This window comes from Gopherus flavomarginatus, chromosome 2, assembly GCF_025201925.1.
Source record: "Gopherus flavomarginatus isolate rGopFla2 chromosome 2, rGopFla2.mat.asm, whole genome shotgun sequence".
NCBI classification, from domain to species: domain Eukaryota; kingdom Metazoa; phylum Chordata; order Testudines; family Testudinidae; genus Gopherus; species Gopherus flavomarginatus.
This window is the reverse complement of record NC_066618.1, coordinates 14,209,761-14,230,846: the sequence shown is the minus strand read 5'-3', so window position 1 is coordinate 14,230,846 and position 21,086 is coordinate 14,209,761. Positions and strand designations below refer to the sequence as shown.

Sequence of the window (21,086 nt, the reverse complement as noted above, 5' to 3'; positions counted from 1 at the left end):
GGGGTAGCTAGGGGCTGTGTCTGGATGGAGGGGAGGTTGCTCAGGTTGCAGGGAGGGGATAGCTAGAGGCTGTGTGCTGGGAGGGCTCCCTCTGCAGTGGCTGTTCCCCAAGGGCTCTGCTACCCTGAAGCTGGGTCCCCCCGCCCAAGCAGCTCTTACTGGCTGCATAAGCAGTCAAAGGGGACTGGGAGCTGAGGAGCAGCCACAACCCTGAGCATCAGCAGCAAATGTGGAGTGCCACAGCTGTCCACTCCATGGCACCACCAGCCAGAGGAGTAGCTGCCCCACACTGCCTTGTTCTGGCTTCCCACCTACAACCTGGCCAGAGGGCAGGGCCTGAGGGGAGCTGAGGGAGAGGAGGAGGGAGTAGAGGAGCTGGAGCTGTCCCCGGGACTACCCCACTTTGGGTAAGGCACTGCAGTTTGGGGGGAGGCAACACCCTTGTGCCCCCCAACTCTGCCCATGGGGTCAGGGCTTCTGCCCACGGGGAGTGCCAGGGCTTGGGGCTTCAGCTGTTTGCTGCTCCTGGCTTCAGTGCGGGGGCTGCCCTGAGGGGGGGTGCTGGGGCTCCCCGCACTGTTCCCAGCTTCAGCGGCAGGGGAGTGGATGCCATAGCTCCTGATTTTTGTCCGTGCCACTGCCAGCTTCAGGTGGAGAGGGGCACCAGGGCTCCCAGCTTCAACCCCGTGCCACTCCAAGTTTCAGTTCCGGGGGATTCAAGGGCTCCCAGCTTCTGCCCCGCACTGTTGCTGGCTTCAGCTCCGCACTGCGCTGCTGCAGGCTTTGGAGGTGGGGGGCTACCAGGGCTCGGGGCACTGGGTTTCAGTCGGGGGACTGTGACCCCCTGAAAGGTCTTGCAGACCCCTGGTTGAGAACCACTGAGATAGGGTATGAGAATGTGTGCAAGGGAAGTCAGGAGTTGGGGCCATTGAGGCAAGTGGAGGGATTATAGGAGGAGAGCAGATGAGAAACTTCTGAATCTGTAACCAGGAAGAAGGACAAGAGAGTTGTAGGCGGAATAGAGGAAAGAAAGACAGAGCCTAAGGGAGAGGCATATTTTGTCAGTTTTCTCTTGAAAGAAATCAGCCCATGTGGAGGGAGAAGTGGAAGCAGGAAGAGGGAAAGGTTTGAGGAGTGAGTTAAAGGTCCTGAAATGGCAGCTGGGATTGCAGGTGTGAGATTCAGTGGAGTAGAGTTGATTAGCCTGGAAGATGGTAGAACTGAAAGAGGAGAAAACAAATCTGTAATGCAGGAAGTGAGCCTGGTCACAGCTTTTTTTCCAGAAACTCTCTACAGCAGGGAAGCAGGAGTGTAGGAAGTGGTTGTTGGGGGTGAGCTAGGGATGGGGCCTGACAAGGTAGATCTTTCAATGGGAGAGGGTAAAAGAGTCAAGGGTGGAGGAAAGTGAGAAATGGAGTGAATCAGCAGTGATATCAATGGGAAAAAATATTGTACTATGAAGATTAAGCTACATAAATTAAAATAAATGGGTAAATTTTATTTTATTATGCTGTAGCCTTGGTGTTATTAAAATTGATTGCTCTCTTATTTGCTCATTTGTAAAATTCTGTAATCCACATCGTTAGTACACATTAGCAAGGTTCTAGTCTGTTACTATTAACATCAAACACAAAAATGAGTCAGAGCGTTCCACAATGTTAGTGCATCATTCAGAGCACTATTTGTTGTTAATTGTTAACATATTTACATAAGTGTTAATGAACAAGAACACAAACTAGATTGAACAAATAGAAGGAGAGGAGTAGGAAAAGAAAGAAAATACGGAGAGGGAAAGAGGTGTGTTTATAAAAAGATAAGAGGAGACAATAGAGTGGCATGAGAAAACGGAGAGAAGGCAAATAGGCTTAGATTATAAAATGATTTCACTAATTGTTTGGACAGTTCTAGGAGTCATTAATCTGTTTTATTGTATTTGGTATCTCCCAAGCAATGTGCAAGATTATTTCATAATGCCAAGGAGAGAAAGGCAGGGGAGCTAATATTAAAACTAATTGGAGTTATGTACAGAAAGATATTGCAAGATACTGAGCACCTTCTATTCATGTTAAAGTGAATGGGAGTGTAGGATGCTCAGTACCTCTCAGGACTGAGCCCAGGTCCCACACATGTTGAGGGGAGAATAGATCCTACAGTAATAGGGAATGGTGTGCTACTTTTTTCTATTTGTCTGTATGCAAAAAATAGCTGCAGTTAAAATATACCAGTTTTAAAAGGAGAAGAGCCTGCTATTTTATGCCCTGATTCTGCAAACCCTTACTTGCACGAGTAGCTTTGAGTTCAGTGGAACTACCCACATGAAAAGCTATCCACGTGTGTAAGTGTTTGCAGGTTTGGGGTCTTTGGTTCATTTGGCTACCAAATACCATATAATACCATATTTTGGCATTATATTAAGTTCTATACATGTTCTAAACATTTTTCATTGCAATATTTGCTTTCAGATCGTGATGCTGTTTTGGAGCTGGAAAACAAATTAAAGGAAACCCGGAAGACTGCAGGAATTAATGCATTATATTATGCAGGAATGTTTCTGTGGCTGATGGGTAAAAATGATAAAGCAAATGAATACATTGACAGAATGCTGAAACTGTCTAATGGATCTAGAGAGGTAATATATATAAAGGTTTTTCAACATAAGACAAATGTCTGGCTGAAGTTCTCAATGTATAAAATTAAATGTGATCACAAGTTTAATTAGATGGTAAAAAATAAACTGGCAAAACATAGCACACTACACCTTAACTTAGATTTACCTAGATGTAAATGTCTTGTTTCATTCAAGTATCAGAGGGTAGCCGTGTTAGTCTGGATCTGTAAAAGCAGCAAAGAATCCTGTGGCACCTTATAGACTAACAGACGTTTTGGAGCATGAGCTTTCGTGGGTGCATCTGAGGAAGTGGGTATTCACCCACGAAAGCTCATGCTCCAAAACGTCTGTTAGTCTATAAGGTGCCACAGGATTCTTTGCTTGTTTCATTCAAAAAGCTGAGATGAGAGCTGTTTGATAATGTTTTTAAAAGTTTGAAATGGATGTCTCCACCTCAACCCAAATCAATATTTTTTTGCAAAGAAAAATAACTACATGTTGAGTTTCTATGTTGAAAAAGGGCACTGGCTTTAGTCACTGTGTACAAATACATTTGTGTACAAAAACATTACTGCTGTGTACAAATATAGTATTTGTGGTAAAAACGGATGAAGCAATTTTCACAGTACACAGATGATCAAAACACTAATATGTGTCATGTTACTGACTTGAAATGAATGAAGCAAATTGTTTCATCGCTGTGAAGTAGGACAGCTATCACACAAGTATGTCATGATGGGCCAGCTTCCACTGTAAATGTGAGCTTCCACTGTAAATGTCTCCACCGACATCAGTGGAATTACTCGATGTAACTGGGCACAGATCCAGTCCATAATTACACAGCCTTCATGCAGATTACCTTGGAATGTGTGCAATTTCTGGGAAGGCCTGTGCTATAGAGAGGCAAACCCCACACTCTGGTGAAATTTTTTTGGAGGAATTCAGCCAGGGAAGACTCAAGATTTTTCCTTCTCTTGAATTCTCTCACATGGATTTAATTACAGAAGAAAGCAGTCTGGCCACAAAAGCAATATTGAAATATTGATATATTGAAGTTTTGACTGGTACACAACTGGTGGATGACAAATCTAGCCAAATTTCTCAATAAATATACTCCTTGAGGTTTTTTCTGAAAATTCTTATCCATCGGTTGGTGTGTTACACACTGAGAATTTGATACTTTTGATTCTTAATTAAATGGATAAGACAACCATTTTTGGGGTTTTTTTATGTTTTTTTTTTCTGGTTTCATACATATACATTGCCAGTGGAGGATGGCCCGTTTAACAAAGATTGTCTGCAACGGCTAATTCAAATATTTGCCAGAATACTGACTTTGAAAATGTTTGAGAATGTTTGAGTCTTGGTCTGTCATTTCTCTTCTCTCAATAATAACAAAAATCCATTTTATAATCAAGGTAAGGCACTGAAGGGTGTGCTTCATTCTGCTTAAATGGCACCTCTTGGATGGCTAGACACTTGGCCATAATGCTCATTGAATTTTAGTGAGGAGGACGCTTTTATGCTTAAGGTAATTTTAAAGACAAGTATATTGTTATTAGGCTGCTTCCGTTATTGCTATGTATGGCTGAAGGTGATGCTGCTTTCTGATGTTCTACCTTTTGTGGCTTTAAATAATTTTCAAAGGTGCTTAGAGATTGTGAGAGGCACCTTTTTATTATTTTTATGCATTTAAATATTTAAACAAAAATAAATGTACTTGAGACAAGAAATTAAGACTCTTCACTGCGTATTATGATTTGCCTATTGTATAACTTAAAATATATGTTTGGGTTTTTTTACCTATACAGGGTCTTATGCTTAAAGGATGGATATACTGTACATCTAACAAACAGCATGCTATTAAGAAATCTATCAAATACCTAGATGAAGGGATCCAAGACACCACCGATATATTTGGGATGATGGGAAAGGTATGATTGTTAATTCTTGGGGTTTTTTTAAACTGTTGTTTTATACTTTCCTTCTTACTTCACTCATTGTCATTGGACTTCATTTTTGACAGAGGACACAGGACAGCTTCCTTTTCCTGTGCCCATTCATAGCATTGTTGACCCCTAGGTTGCTTTCCAGAAATATATAGTCTATTTTCAAAGGGATTTAGGCACTTAAAGATGCAGATAGGTGCCTTGAAAGATTTTCAAAAGTGCCTAAGCAGGTTCGGTGCCTAACTCCCATTAACTTCCAGCTCCTCCCTTGCTACTTCTGACCATGAAAGTGGGTAGGGAATGGGAGTTCCTGGTATCCAGTTCTCTAAATGGTTACTGGTGAGTCTTGTGATGACTACCTGTGAAGGGCTAGAGGCCCTGAATTTAATCCCCCTTCTTGTTGGCTCCAGTTGCTGCAACAATAAGTGATCTGGATCTTTTGCTGGTTCAAATAATGAAGCAGATGATAATTAGCTACCAATTTAATAATAATCTATTAGCATATCAGTACAATCTGCCACTTTTCTGAATCAATGAGATTGTTTTTCTTTTTTTTTTTCCTCCATAGGCAAGATATTTCATGATGCAACAGAACTATTCAGGTGCTCTGGAAGTAGTTAACCAAATAATAGTCAGTTTTTCTGGTTTCATACCAGCATTTATCCTCAAGATGAGGCTATTTTTAGCTCAGCAAGACTGGGAGCAAACTTTAGAAACTGCACTAAGGTAGGGGATGATAAAAACTGAGCAAACCCAAGACAGATTGAGATGTGTCATTTCCTTTCTAAATTCTGTTACATGCCTCTATAAAATTCTTACACATACATTTGTAACATTAAGATTATATATCTTCTTCAAATTCATTTCCTCAAAATATCTTTAACGACTTAAAATATTTTAAGCAATTTTCTTCCATGAGGTCCCAGAATAATTTTTCCTGATATTAAGCACAGTTTCATGGTAACTGAAATGTGTGTCCCTGGGAGAGTATTTGTTGCTTATATCAGAATGTAAATTCTCAGATTAGGTCTACATAGCAAAAACGCCTACCTAGCAGTGTCTTAGAGCTCAGGTCAACTGTCTTAGGCTCGTAGGGCTTGTGATATGGGGCTGAAAATAGCCATGTAGACATTCAAGCTCAGGCTGCAGCTGTGAGCTCTGAGATCCTCCCCTCTTGACAGACCTCAGAGCCTGGGTTCCAGCCTGAGCCCGAATGTCTACTCAGCTATTTTTAGCCCTGTGAGCCCAAGTCAATTTGATCTGGGCTCTGAAACTCACTGTCATGGGGTTTTCTTTGCTGTGTACATGTACCCTTGGATACTTCAGAGCCACAGTTTTTCCCACCCCTACTTTCCCTTTTTACCACAATTAGAAATGTAGAAATGTGTCATTTATGAAGCTTTCATTCAATGACTAGATTCATTCAACGTCAGAGAACAAGCTGAATCTATTAAAAAATAACTGTATGTATTATATTCTGTTTTGCTTTGTAAAACTTGTATGCAACTTACATATAATAATTATTATTTAAGAATCCTGAGCAAAGATGGAATCAATATAGATGGACTTCAAGCTAGTATTGTAAATGAGCTTTCAAGAACTGGAAACTTGAATGCAGTGAGTATTCTATATTTACTAGTATTTGAAGTATAAAGTTGAGGCCTTGATTTTTTGTGATCCTTAAAGACCTCATGGTACTTTTTCAAGAGAAGTGGTATGAAGAGATTCTAATCCTAGAAGACAATCCCAACACTCCATGACTCCCAAACCATCCTCTGTCACCATCAGAGCATAGCCCTGTATCTCCAATATCAATATTATGCTTTCATTTACACTTGATGCTGGAATGTAGTCTTCAAAGCTCACCTGCATCAATCCTATCTTTAGACTCCTTCCAGGTTCCTGAAGTGCAAAGGATGGACTCAATGGCCTTCTAGAGGTGCATTTTAGCTCAAGTGGTTCTGTGATTCTAAGAGCAATAATAGAAAATGTAGTTGGTGGAAAGGCATGGGAGCCAGTTTATTGTTAGTATCCTAAACGGTTGTAAATATACTCTGTAAATCACAATGCTCATTTACTTGGCCAAGTAATTTCTGCAGTTAGAATAGAAATCATCCAGCAGCACAATAGTGATGGAAGGCTGCAACAGAACATTTGTAACTCTGCTGTAGAACAGAAGTACAGGGAGAGTTCACATCATTTTCCTGTGACATAGATGGTGTAGGCTGTGGAGTACGGGTTGGAGTAGGCTGATGAAGAGGCAGAGGAGAGGTCAATGGGTTTGTGATTAAGAAGCCCATGGTTTTGAGTAGCAGCCACTGAGCCCTGTATCTTGCCTGCTGTCTTGATAAAGGATTCTATGCTCCATCCCAACACAGTCCCCTACGCAAAGCCAGTCTACTCAGACTTTGTTTGGTGGTCATGAATTTTACCATGTGTAACATTCAAAGGACTCTTAAGTAAAGAATGGTAGTAGTATCTGAATTATTCCCTCTAATTTTGAAATAAATTAATTAGTTCATTAAATATTTTTTTCTGCAGGCATCATTTCAGCTTAGAGATTTTATTCATTCTTTGGAGACTAAAGAACCTCAAAATGCAGACTTACATCTTCGAAAAATCCTAGTGATCAGTAGATTGGTAAGCATGTTTGTTTGTTTGTTTAAAAACTGATAGTAATTATGCATCTGTGGAAGCAACTACATAGTTGCTGGTGTGACTAGTTTTCCATTATAGGTCTATTCTGGACCTCTCTGATTCAGTCTCCAAAAAAGAAAAAAAAAATCCTTTCCATCTTAAATGTCCTTTGTGGCATCTGATGAAAGTACTTTTTGTTTCTCTAAAATTTTGATGCAATTGCTCAAAGCATCTGCGAGAGATAAGAGTTTTGAAAATGTAGGTTTTCATTTTGGCCAAAATTTTACCTTTTTAAAAAAAAATCAACTCTAGATGTTTTTGCCTATTTAGTTAGTTTGTTTTATTCATCTGTACTCAATAAGAGCTACTTTCTTTGAGTGCTTTGGGGAACATTACATGGTTAATATTAGAACTATTTGCTGTGGGCCTTATCGTGCCACTCTAACTCACATTGAGTAGAACCTTACTCCACAAATAGTCCTTTTTGCCTCAGTGGGACATACAGACAAAGGCAATACATAACAGCGCAACAGGAGTCATAGTGACAGTATCTGGCCAATGGATTTTAGAACCTGTCCGTTACTATGTTTGTTAAATAGTTCTATTGCTGTAGTGTCTGGAGACCTCAACCAGATTGTAGCCACATTGTGCTGGGCACTATAAAAACATATAGAAAATGACAGTCCTTTCCCCAGAGAACTTACAAACTTAAGGGTATCATCTGACTTTTTTCTGCAGAGTTCATAAAATTTACAATGCTAAGTAGTTTGCAGGCATAAATTTGAAGAAATGTCGCAAGCGGAAAACCGAGATTCATTAGTTAGCACAGTGTTATCCGGCATAGCTGTTATCTAGACTATGTCATTCACATACTCAGAGAATTTTACAAGAAATAGTTACACATAACAGAGGAACCAGCATTTTTCCTTGATAACTTCTACCCATACCTAGAACTCAGTTATTTTGGCTTTGTTATAGGTGAAGTGGATTCACCCTTAATACTGGAGACAAGCTCTATGAATGATACATAATATATTTGGCCACTGATTGGATATTCCTGAGTAATGAAATCTCAGCCTCATTGACTTTAGTGGAGCCATGATTTCACTCCAAATATTCTATTTACCGCTTGGTATTCCAAGACAGTGGGCCTATTTTATTTTTAACTATTTTGTAGATTTGCTATATTTAAGTACTTATTTCCCTCCTGTTTTATCTTGACTGAATTGGAATTTTTTTGTAAAATTTCTGTTTCTTTATATTCTGTACATTGTTCAGTAGTCCATGTGAATTTTGTTACTTTCAGTGTGGGAAGAATCAGCAAATCTTGCAGCTAATATATGGATTTATTGAACGCTCATATACAAAATTTAAGTCTTCAGATGCATGTTTTGCTAATGAGCTGGGATATCAACAAATTCTTCAGGGGAAGTGGAAAGATGCTTCTGTGTGGTATAGAAGAGCAATGGAGCTGGATGAAAGCAGTGTAGATGCTCTAACAGGTAGGATTGATTTGGTTACTTTAAGAAAACTGGGATAATTTTAAGGTCTTTGGAGCAGAGAATCGGCATTCTTTTGTGTTTGGAAATTGTTAGCACATTGTGGACACTATTGGAAACAAATAACAATAATATTTCAACACACCAGCTACTTCAGCTTCTTTTTTTATTAACAGATGTAATATCTGAATGCAACTGGGTTTGATCCATGTTCTTTGTTTTCCTTTTTTGCATTAATATGGTATTTTTACATACACTCATATATATGGAGTATATGGGCCAGATCCTGGCTAAGCTAAGTCCCTTTTGCACTGCTTCAGTGGCACAAAAAGGGATTTATAATAATTTTCCCGTTTGGTAAAAGAATCCCCCACCTGCCTTTTTTCTGGCATTTATAAATCCTGCCCGAAAAGGGCAGGTGGGGGATTCTTTTACCAAACGGGAAAATTTGATATTACAAGCCCATAAGGTCTTTTGTATGTTTGCATGGATACAAATGTCATCCACACCACAAAAATCTGAAAACAAGTCATCCCTGTCTATGGAGTGCAATAACGTTTTCAAATGTGCAGGAGTTTTATATACTTACAGTCTATGACGGCCTTTACTCATCACTTCAATCACAGCTTGTGTTCACATCCACTGAATCTCCTCATGAAGTCTCTGTTTATTATGCTTCTCACAGTGTTTCTCCTTCTCCTGGTAGCTGTACAGTATCTGCAACTTTTGCATTTCTAAGTGCAATCTTTTCAGTTCCAACTGTTGGTGCCATTGTCACTCATGCATTCCTGCATCGGGGCATTACCTTTCATACTCCTAACAGCTTTACCTGGACCTGAGAGCTTTTCTGGTTTTGGCCTTGTGGTATCTTCCTCAAGGCACACAGACCTGTGAGCCACTGTGTTCCCTAGGGCCTCAGCAAGTAAGAGCTTTATTGCTGCTAAGCTGTATGTTGCCTTCTGACTCACCAGCTTGTCTGCCTTGCAAGCAAACTCTTCAGGACTATGCTAGTCTAAAATCTTGCCTTGCACTTTCCTGTCCCCGAGTTCCCCAGCAATGTTCCCCTGCAGTATCCAGTACCTCTCAAAGTGGGGACTGAAACTATAAAAGCTGAGGCATACACCCCAAGACATTCCTCTCTCTCTCCCTGCCCATTGCATTCACTGTACCTGAAGAGACAAAGGAAGCAGCCTTTGGACTCTGGGGAAGAGGTATTGACCTAAAGAGTTTGGTCAGTAAGACTGCTGTTAAAACATGTGGTGAGAAAACTTTGCTTTGAATCTAATATAGTTTAAGTTAGGCACCAGTAAGTGTTTTATCTTTATTTTTCTTATAACCACTTCTGACTTTTATGCCTCATTACATGTACTCACTTAAAATCTCTCTTTGTAGTTAATAAACTTGTAGATATAATCTAGTGTGTTGAAAGTTGAAGAGTCTGGGTAACTCCTTTTGGGGTAACAATGGATATGACATATTTGTACTGTCCAGCAGAGGACTGAGCAGTAGAGCATGTATGTTTCTGGGGGAAGATTTGGGACTGGAGTGTGTTGGGTCACTCTGTATCATAACCAAGGCTAGTAAAAGCCAAGGTGTGGCTGGCTGGCTGCAGCACACACACAGACATACTGGGAGAGACTTACGTGCTGGAGGCTGTTTGTGAGCAGTCCAGGTTGGAAGCTACTGCAGCAAGGCCATTGTAAAGGGCACCCCAGGTTACAAGGCAGAGGTGGCACAGATACTCATTAGTCTGGATTGTACCCTGGTATGTCACACATGCCCAGTGCAGATGGAATCTTTGGGAATTTAGCTGCAAAGTTCTAGTAAGTCACCACTGTGCAGGTGCAAACTACTATTTTTCAGAGGCTTATCACTTAACCAAAATTGGGCAGATTTTAACAGGAACAGCAAAAGTCACATCCCTGACGCAAAGGCCTGCCCCTTGCCAGATTTCAAGTCCCTGTTCCAAAGCACAAGCAAGAGCTTCTCAAAGAAAAAGTTGCTAGGATTTTTAACATTGAGAAAACAACATCTTTTTCTTAGTTTTCTTCTTTGAAATTGTTGAAATTAAAATTTTGAAAAAAATTCAACTTGAGGCAAACACCCAGAGTGGAAAATTTCAGCCCAAGTAGTTAAATTGAGCAAAGTTCTAAGCAACTGAAAACAAGAGTCTTAAACTGGGAAGTGTTGGACAGCCTTAATAATGGGCAGAGCTAGCAGTCCCACTTATAATGCTCTTTTGTTAGAGTTGCAATCTCGTAAGTGCTGCAAATCTTAAAAAGAAAACCATGCCTACAGCTCAATCTTGCAATGTAGTAATATTTCCTTTATGACTGAAATCAACATCAGTTGAGAGCACATAACACTTAGTACCTTGCAAGACTGGGCACTTCATAGACCTCAGTTCAGCAAAGCACTTAAAACAGTTATTTAACTTAAAACATGTTTAAAAGTTCCACTGAAGCTAAGAATCAAGCAAATGCCTAAAGTTAAGGACATGCTAAAGTGTTTTGATGATTAGTGATAGATTGTTCAGTTTGGATAATAATGTGGAGTATATACCAATTTAACATTTTTTTTATCAATTTAGAAAGCGCTTCTTTGGGTATTTGCCCACATGGAGCGTGCTGCAGGTGTGCCCCATGCACACAAGAAGATCAGATTTGTTCAGCAGTGGCCTCTAGGTCTACACTTGTGCCCTGCATGTCTTCAAGCTCCTCACCCAAGGGCCACTCAGATCCTTCTTACAACCTGTGACAGCGAGATGGAACTTCCTTAGTGTCCTGTCCTACCCCATAGCTGTATCTTTCTCATCCTTTTGACCATTAGTATTAGTTCTTATAGTTATTAGTGCCTAGTTAGGCCATTGGCTCTTTTAACAAAAGTGGAGGAAATTTTAGTTTCCTCAAGTTATCTTGGTATTATACTTAGCTTCCACCACAGGGATGGTGCCTATGTGTCCAGATTTTAAAATCTTTCTCACCTGTGTGGCACCCATTCCCTTAAATGAGGGTATGTTAAGTGTGTTTCTGGCCTTGGTGAGGGATGCGTCCCTGAAAAATGTTTGATCTGTAGATTTTTTTTTCAAATGTCACCTAATAGGCTGGAGACATCTGACTGAAATTATTTTTGTTAAAATGCTAAATAAAAGGTGTGTCTGGTTCTGAGATCCCTTTGTAAAAAGAAGCTCCTGTTCCTTCAAAACTATTTAGCAAGTGGTCCTGGATCCTGAGTCTCCTTGGACTTGAAGAGACCTGGCACCTCAACAGAGTCTACTGACGTCATCACTCAGATCCCCTTGGGTCAGTCAATTGTTCCTCCTGCCCATGGTAGGAAAGAGTACCGCTCTAAGACTGTGTCCTGGCTCCAGTCACCATTGCCAGTTTATAGATATGCTTCTTGATTGAAAGTCAGCAAGGGTTTGTCTCCCTCAAGTGTTGTTTGACACCATGAGTCATCTTATATCAGATCTTAAGATTCAGCCAAGGACATCAGTGAAAATCTGTCTCAGACTTCTGGGTCATATGACCTCTTGCACATACATGATATTGCCGTGTTGTGTCTGTCCACTCCAACAATTACTAAAGTTAGTCTATCAGCCAAACAGGTGGCATGAATCTGCAAGTAGTCGTTACTGAGAATATCCTATCATCACTACTCTGGTGGAAGGATCCACTAAATATCTGCTAGGGTGTGATGCCTGTGTCTCCAACTCCCAAAATGCTCCAAATAGGGCCAAGGGGGCACATCTGGCTCATCTACAGACCCAGTGACTGTGATCTTTGTCTGAATCTGAACTACATATAACCATACTACAACTCAGGACAATTTGTCTAGCTCGCAAAGCATATCTACCTCTTGTGCAGATATGGCATGTAAATTGACAAGGAGGGGCAGCATCACCCAACCCCTCTATTTTAAGAGACCGTTCTCCTCTGGAAATGATGTGTACTTCATCGCATCAGCCCTGCACTTGCCCAGGGTTCAAAACAACTTAGCTGGTCAACTCACCAGAAAATGCTCTTCCCTCATGAATGGATCCTCACAGATTCAGTTCTTGGTGGAACACAAATAAGCCCTATGCATTTCCACCGATTAATCTAATCTCCATGGTCCTCACAAAAATAAAACGAGGCCTGGGTCATTTCAATAGTACCAACACTGGCAGACCAATTTTGGTATTCACAGCTGATGCACCGATTGATTCAAGAACCATTCAAGCTTCCAGTCATTCCAGACATATCAGAGAACCAACATGTGATTCTACACCTGAAAGCATCATCTCTGTATTTGACAGCTTGAACATTAGCTGGCTAATATTAGAAGATGAATACCGCTCTACAGCAATTATGACTTTCTCATTCAGAGCAGAAAGCCTTCAACAAGGCTTATTATTGTGGCCAAGTGGAAGAAGTTTTCAGTATCGGCTGTGTGCCGTAACCTTCTCCCCATAGAGGTCTTTCTACCAATCATCTTGACAATTTATCTTTGAAACACTCGGGTCTCTCTGTTAAAGTTCACTTAGCAGCCACATCTGCCTACCATCCTCCCATAAAGGGACACAGAGTTTTCCCCGTTCCATGGTGATGACATTTTTGAAAAGGTTAACACATGTTCCTACCTGTTGAAGGTTTTTCCTTGAGACTTAAATGTAGTTTGACTATCTTTACTGAAGCCTCCATTTGAATTTGTCTTCTTGTTCTTTGTATCATTTATCTATTGACATGGAATTCTTGGTAATCATTACCTCTGCTCTCAGGATGAGGCAGATCTCAGCACTGATCGCAGGACCACTGTATAGCACCTTCTATAAGGATAGCTAGTCTTTCTCCACACCCCAAATTTCTACCTGAAGCATCTTGTACTTCCATTAAATCAATTTATTCACCTACCAGTATTCTTTCCAAGACATCACTTGTTTTCTGCAAAAACTAAATTTCACATTCTGTATGTTTTAAGAACTCTCTCCTTACTGTCTGAATAAGAAAAAAACAACCCACAAATGATCAAGATACTTTATTTCTTTTGGTGACAGATCCAGAAGCCAACACAGAGACTCTCAAAATAGGTGTCAAACTATATTAGGATTTCCTATTAACTGAAAAAGTTAACTTCACCATTTCACATCGAAGCACATTCTTCTATAGCTCAGGCAGCCTCCTTGGCCAGTAGGGATCTCTATAGTTGAAGTCTGTATAGCTTCTACTTGAAGTTCAGTACATATCTTTACAAGATATTATTTTCTCGTGTCATCCTTTAGATCTGATGCCCAATTTGGCAAGGCAGTTTTACAGTCTTTGTTTAGACAGGACTCTAGGACTTTAGAGTGTCCACTGCATGCCAATCAGAGTGAGATCTGTATGAAAAAATACCCAAAGAAGAAAAAATGGTTACTTACCTTAGAGTAACTGTACTTCTTCAAGATGTTTTGTCCACATGGATCCCATAACCCACCCTTCTTCTTGCTAATGCAGAGCCCTTTAACCTTGGGATTCTGTATTGGTGAACGAACTGAATGGAAGTTGAGGCTGCACTGCCTTTTGTGCCCTTGAATGAAGGGCTCATGGATATGCAGGGTGCATGAACAGCCCAACGAACATTGCTAGTCCAAAGAATCCAATCTCATGCATACAGGGTGCTTGTGTAGCTAGAGTGGGATCCATGTGGACAGAACATTTCGAAGAACCAAATTACTGTAAGATAAGTAACTTTTTTATTATTGTGGTTAAAAGTCCTTTTTACTGTATTTCTAAGTACATGATCTGTTATTGTATTAATGTTGTTGCATTACAGGTATTATTTGGTGCCAGGTGCTGGAAGGGAAGCTGGATGAAGCAGAGCACCAGCTGGAATTCCTAAAGGAAGTTCAGCAGTCCATTGGAAAATCTGCGGTTAGATATAGAAATACAATTGTTTATTTTATTTTTGTTCTTTATTTCTACACATGTTCCAGGCACATTGCACCCCTTAAAAATTCTGCGCAGTTATGCTGGTGTACATTCCGAGTAACTTCATTGACTGACAGAATCTGTCCCTCAAACATTAACAAAATATATTTAATCAATCTTCAGAACTAGACTGCCTAAAAACTTTCCCAATTCCATTTCCCCGCACAATTCATCCTCGGGAAAACCAGGAAGGGACTGCTAAGTCTTGAAGGATGTTCTGAAGACTACCAAATCTGTGCTTTGGAAGATCAGGGTGAGAAAAATATCCCAGAATCAAGGCTACCTCACAGAAAGCACTACTACCAGCCTCCTTTCATTTAATCAGGGTTGTTCGCACTAGCACAATGATTGCAATTGCTTTTGTATCACATGGGGAAAGAGAGTCTTTTAAGCAGATAGTCTCTGCCATTTAGGAGTTTATAGGTCAAAATCAATATCAATCTTCATCTGGAAATTGATTAGCAGCCAATGCAGACCCTGGAACACAAGTGTAATGTGCACTCAGTAGGGGATGCTTCTTAACAAGTGAACCACATTCTGCTCTAGCTGTAGTTTCTGAACGCTTCTAAGGTGCAACACCCTCTGTGCTTCAGTTATGCAAGATGCTGAGTGCTCCAGCCCCAGTCTAGCAAAACACTAAAAGCACATGCTTATCTTATGATTTAGTAGTGTTTTACACTCATTTGGTACTAATGTGCGTGGATGTAAATGTCTATACAAAGCTCTAAAGGTCCAACATTTAGACAAGGAATGGGATAGTTCCCAAAACAATTTGATGTAAACTGATGTAAGTAGCCTAATGCTACCTTCAGATGATTACTGTCTTTGCGCTGAAATACACTGGAGCTGTGTGCACTTATCCAAAGACAGCATTTGTCCTAATATAGTAAAATACAGAATTTTCTTTTTTACAGGTTCTAGTTTATCTTCAGGCAGTTATTGCTTCAAAGAAAAACAAGAACGAACCAGTTGCAACTGCCCTTCTGAATGAAGCTGCAGAACTTCATTTTTCTGCTTTGCACGGCCTTCCTCTGAGCATGGAATACTATGAAAAACTAAACCCCATGTTCCTGATTGAAATCGTGAAGGAATATTTAGTCTTCTGTCCCAAACAGGTGACAAAATATTTAGCATTCATTTATGATCTGTTTATATTTAACTTTGATATTGTAATTTAGAAATCTAGATGTTTAATTTCTCCAGAATACATGCCCATAACCTTTGTTATGAGGTGATATATGTAGAAATGGAGGAGAGACTAGACACCAATATGTTTTCCTTTTGAAATGGCACTCTGTAAAGTATACTTCTGTAAACTATGTAGTAAGGCCAAACTAATATTTAATTTTTCATAGCCTAGGTCACCTGGTCAAATTGTATCTCCTTTTCTTAAACAAGCTGCTATAATTTTGAATCCAGTGATTAAAGCTGCTCCTGGTATGCTGGCACCTCTTTATTTAATGGCACAAGTCAAATATTTATCAGGTAAGACTAGACCATGTTGTTAAATCCAAAGAGAAAAAAATGTACATGCTAAGAAATCATTAGGCTTAAGACTCATTGACGGCTAGAACACATTCTGAAAATTTGGATTAAACTGATTAAACTGTATGCAGTGTTGTTGTAGCCATGTTGGTCCCAGGATATTAGAGAGAAAAGATGGGTGAGGTTATATCTTTTATTGTCCCAACTTCTGTTAGTGAGAGAGACAAGCTTTTGAACTTACATAGCAGTCTTCTTCAGGTCTGGGACAATCCCACCAACAGAAGTTGGTTCAATAAAAGATATTTCCTCACCCACCTTGTCTCTTAGTACATTTTGACATATTACATTTCCTTGTGTCCCTCAGTTTGTCCAATAAAATTACATTACACCGCAACATTTGAAATATAGGTGGATTTTGACACTGGCTCATGCAAGTGGCAGTTTTCAAGGGTAGGAGTAGTAAAATGTTTAGGAAATTGTCATTATTTGGTCTATGATGATGAAACTGAGAGAGAAGAAAATATGATCATTAGGAATATGTTCATTATTGGGATTAAACCACTATTTCTCAGAAGTGGAAAAAAGTGGGGAAAAATGGTAGGATCTGATGAAAATACTACTCCTGTTGCATTTCCAGCTAAAATTCTCTTGGCCTTATGGGCACAGATCCAGTCTCCAGAGGTTGTAATGAAAGAGCAGAAAATGTTAATGACTGCGTGTCAAGTATAATTCCCAAATCTGGACCTTAGCGTCCAAAATATGGGTACTAGCATGAATTCCCCTAAGCTTAATTACCAGCTTAGATCTGATAGGCTGCTACCAATCAGGAATTTTTAGGGCCTGATACCCTCTGGTCCCCCCAAAATCTTCCCAGGGGACCCCAAGACCCAGATTCCTTGAGTCTCACAATAAAGGGAAATAAGCCATTCCCTCCCCCCTCCCTTCTTCCTCCCAACTCCTTCCCGCCCTGGGAACACTAGGAGATCGCCTGATTCAACTTTTTGAATCACCACACCGAAAGGAGTGTTACCTTCCCCATCACCCAGAGGCAATACAAGCTGCGTGAATATAACACAAAGAGAAAATTTATCCTTCCCTTCTCCCCACCAATTCTCTTGAACCTTAACTAGGAGAAAAAAAATTAAACAGGTCTTAAAAGCAAAACTTTTAATAAGAAAGAAAGAAAAGGTAAAAGGTTTATCTCTGCACTTTAGATGGTAAAAAGTTACAGGGTCTTTCAACTTATAAACAATAGAAAGAAACTTCCTCCAGCAGAAACAGAATTTAAGCTACTTCCAGCAAGTACACATATGTAAATGAAAAAAAAACAACTTAAAAGACTGTGACCGCCTTTTCTTACTCACAATTCAGAATAGATAAGAGACTGTAGCAGGGAGATTGGCAGAAACCTGGTTGCACCTCTAGTCCCGTCCAGGACCCAGAGAGAACAAAGCCAAACCCAAAACCCACAAACAAAGGCTTCCCTCCATGAGATTTGAAAGTATCTTGTCTCCTGATTGGTCCTCTGGTCAGGTGTTTGCAGGTCACTGTTTGTTAACCCTTTATAGGTGAAAGAGACATTAACCCTTAGCTATCTGTTTATGACCCTGCCAATGGCTATATAAGACATTTGTGGCATTGAGTGTCTGCATTGAATGAGGTGGGTCTCTATGGGAGCCATTACTAGTCTGGCTGGAAATAGACTATCCTTTAATTAAATGATCTGGTAAAATTCCCCTTTAAATAAAGTTATTCCAAAGAAGTACTGGAGAACAGAAGAACTGGAGAGCTACTTCATTGTTGAAATTGAAGTTGTGACACCACTGTATAATCATGGTGGGATATCTTTATTTCACACTGTAAAGCTGAAATGAGATTTTGTACCTGTATGTTGTCACTGAGACTCAACATGCTTGTATAGTCCTCCAAAGTATGGGGCTTATATTAGTATAGGCAATAGTTAGAGAGTTTCCCTCTCAAGGGATTTATTATCATTTCTAAATTGATTTAATTGATGCCAAGACACTACGGTGGTGAACGTTTTAAAGTAAAAAATAATAATAATGTAAAAGCCTGAGGCAAACATCATAACAATGTCAGTACATCAAACCAGAACTCTTTTGTGGTTCTCTCCTACTCATAAATATCGTATTTTCAATCTTCTCATCTGGGAAAAAAAACAGAAGGTTGTTTCTTCTCCCCTTTGTCATCTCTCCCGTTCTGGTTGCTAGGAGAGAAGTACAGTAATATTCTGGTGATTCTTACTCCAGGAGTCAGAATGCTATTTCCCTGCATCACACAGCAAGGCTTCTCTGATTGATGCTCCTTTAGCTGCCAGAGACCCAAACAGAGCAAGTGAGTTTTCATCAGAGCTGTAAAGTCAGTAAGAACTACATGTAAGACCATGAAGAATACCAGAAAGCTATAGAATATATTTGACAAACTGGCACTTTGGATGTGCTCTGTACGTCATGTTTTATTTATTTTATGCTCTCATTCCTAAGGAGGAATTATATGCTTCATAGGTTAAAGGCTGTGGTTCTTTTCTCATATGAGATACTGACAGCATCATGACACATATCAGACATTTACATTTGCAGAATATTCATGTTGCTCATTTAAGACAGTTCATAAGAAAAGCAGGTCAAAACAAAAGAAAATGGTCAGTTGTTTTTCAGGTGAGTTGGAAAATGCACAGGGTACTCTGCAACGTTGTCTAGATTTGGACCCTACATCAGCAGACGTCCATCTTCTCATGGCCCAGATCTATCTGTCTCAAGGAAATTTCAGAGAGTGTTCTCACTCATTGGAGTTGGGGGTCAGTCATAATTTTCAGGTAAGAACTAGTACTGACTACAAAAAAATCTTTTTATGGGAAGTATTTATTCACAATATACAATACACTGTGTGAGTTAATCCCTTATATGTTGTACTAAACATTTTCCTCTTAGGAAATATCCTTAAGTAACTTACACAGAAGTGAGAAATGCAGATATACTGATACCAGCTTCAGCAGTGGCATACAACACCATATCCCATTTGTTTACTTTTGTATGTTAGTGCTTTCAGAAGGGTCGGTACTCCCCATCCAGTGATCTTTCGTGGCTGTCTCCTTATCACCATATCAAATGTATGGGAGGAGCTGCAGTAAAGGTTTTGGTCTAATGTCCTGAGAGTGGTCACTTTTCTTCTCTCTATCTGCAGTAACAGATACCTTTTTACCAAAAAGGGTTACAACATTTATGATCTTGAGATATTTTCTTAGTTTTATTTTTGAGTGACCATTCTTGAGTTGAGAGCAATTTTTCTGTATCAGAAGAGCATCTGTTTAGTGTTCCAAGTCAAAGTGGTTTCAGTGCACTTGACAATTCCACAGTAATGGTTTCATGACAACCAGCAATTGAGAATAGACTTTGAGTACTTGCATAAGTAATTGTTGCAGGATTAGGCTCTGGTTGCAAAGTAACTGACTTTTTGTCATGATCATACAGCATATATTTACTACATTTGTCAGGTTCGTGATTATCCATTGTATCACTTCATCAAGGCCAGAGCACTGAGTAAAGTAGGAGATTATCCAGAAGCCATAAAAATTTTAAAAATGATTATCAGTTTACCTTATATGAAGAAAGGTGAAAGTAAAAAAATCCTTGGTACCAATATATCAACCAGTGAACGGGTGTCCATATATCTGGAACTTGCAGAAGCTCTTCGACTCAATGGGGAACTGGTAAGAAATTGAATATAAACTACATTTTCAGTAAGGAGAATGTTATAAATAAATTTTAAATTAAAAAGTCAGGAACCATTCTGATTAGGTAAATCTAGAGTAATGAAATTCGGTAAGGAAAACTAGAGCGGCCATACATTAATAGAGCACAACAAGAATGATTTGTAATCTAGATTAAAATATCTCTTGAAAGATGTGAAACTCATTAGGCAGATCTGATATTTTATGATTGTAAATTGACCCATAGGAGGCCTTTCTGTGTCCAGTCTGTGTCTGACTTTGTAGGAAAAGGAGATCTCCTAGAAGAAGATACAGAATCAGTCTTCTTAGGCCTCCCTAAGCAGTTTTGAGGGGGCAGTCACACTGGAACTGTACTTTTCTTATGCAGTAAAAGAGTCTTAATTTTTCAAACTATAGGGATTTTGAACAATTGTAAATACTCTTCAAAGAAGAAGTCCTTTTGGTATACAGTCCATTTGTTATAGCAAGCTCCTCATATATTTTATATGATGTGACTATACTCTGTACGTTTCAGGAGCTGTAAAGTTAGTCCAAGTGTCTCATTAGGCTCATAGCTTCATTAGGCTATGAAAATTGCCCTGTTCCTTAGCAATACAATGAAGATGATTCCAAATGTCACTGAGGGGATAGCTGATATTCACTTTATCAGTTATCCACTATATATTATGTTATTGTATGTAATAATATTGTCCTCTATACTACCTGTGAGCTACTTGATAGCAATTAATCTGAAAGCATGCATTTATACAGAATATGCCAACATTGTAGTGGTTTCATCTAACATACTGGGTGAAATTAATTGGAGTTTTGCCATTGACTGCAATGGAACCAGAATTTCACCCATATCGAGTGTAGTGTACCATACATACTAAGTACTTCCTTATATAGAACAGACAGTATAAAATAACAAGGGGTTTTATATATATATAGATAGATAGATATAGATATAGATATATGCAAACAAGTTTTATATATGGATCCTACAACTAATAGCCGAGAAGTTGTGTGACTAAAACTTTCCATCTCACTCTCAAAAGGCTATTTAAATATTCCCACAATACGTAGTCATTCAAAAAATGCCATTTGTAGTTCTAACTAGAAACAAAAATTGCGTGGTACATTTTAATTCATAATTTCAAATTTAAAGTACCTATACTAACTGGAAACAGTAGTATATCTGTCATCTTGTGTATTACGTGTGTATACATT

The 21,086-nt window shown here is 39.4% G+C and overlaps 1 protein-coding gene across 1 annotated transcript in view; it reads left to right on the top strand.

The window, feature by feature from the left end:
• The window catches only part of TTC21A (tetratricopeptide repeat domain 21A), a 73,353-nt gene that overhangs the window by 12,373 nt on the left and 39,894 nt on the right, over positions 1-21,086 (top strand). The window contains exons 4-14 of the mRNA XM_050941526.1: positions 2,463-2,629; positions 4,420-4,542; positions 5,126-5,283; positions 6,090-6,174; positions 7,099-7,197; positions 8,501-8,696; positions 14,487-14,584; positions 15,556-15,756; positions 15,997-16,126; positions 18,805-18,962; positions 19,641-19,856. Coding sequence (XP_050797483.1) covers positions 2,463-2,629; positions 4,420-4,542; positions 5,126-5,283; positions 6,090-6,174; positions 7,099-7,197; positions 8,501-8,696; positions 14,487-14,584; positions 15,556-15,756; positions 15,997-16,126; positions 18,805-18,962; positions 19,641-19,856 — 1,631 coding nt within the window. The remainder of the gene's footprint in view (positions 1-2,462; positions 2,630-4,419; positions 4,543-5,125; positions 5,284-6,089; positions 6,175-7,098; positions 7,198-8,500; positions 8,697-14,486; positions 14,585-15,555; positions 15,757-15,996; positions 16,127-18,804; positions 18,963-19,640; positions 19,857-21,086) is intronic.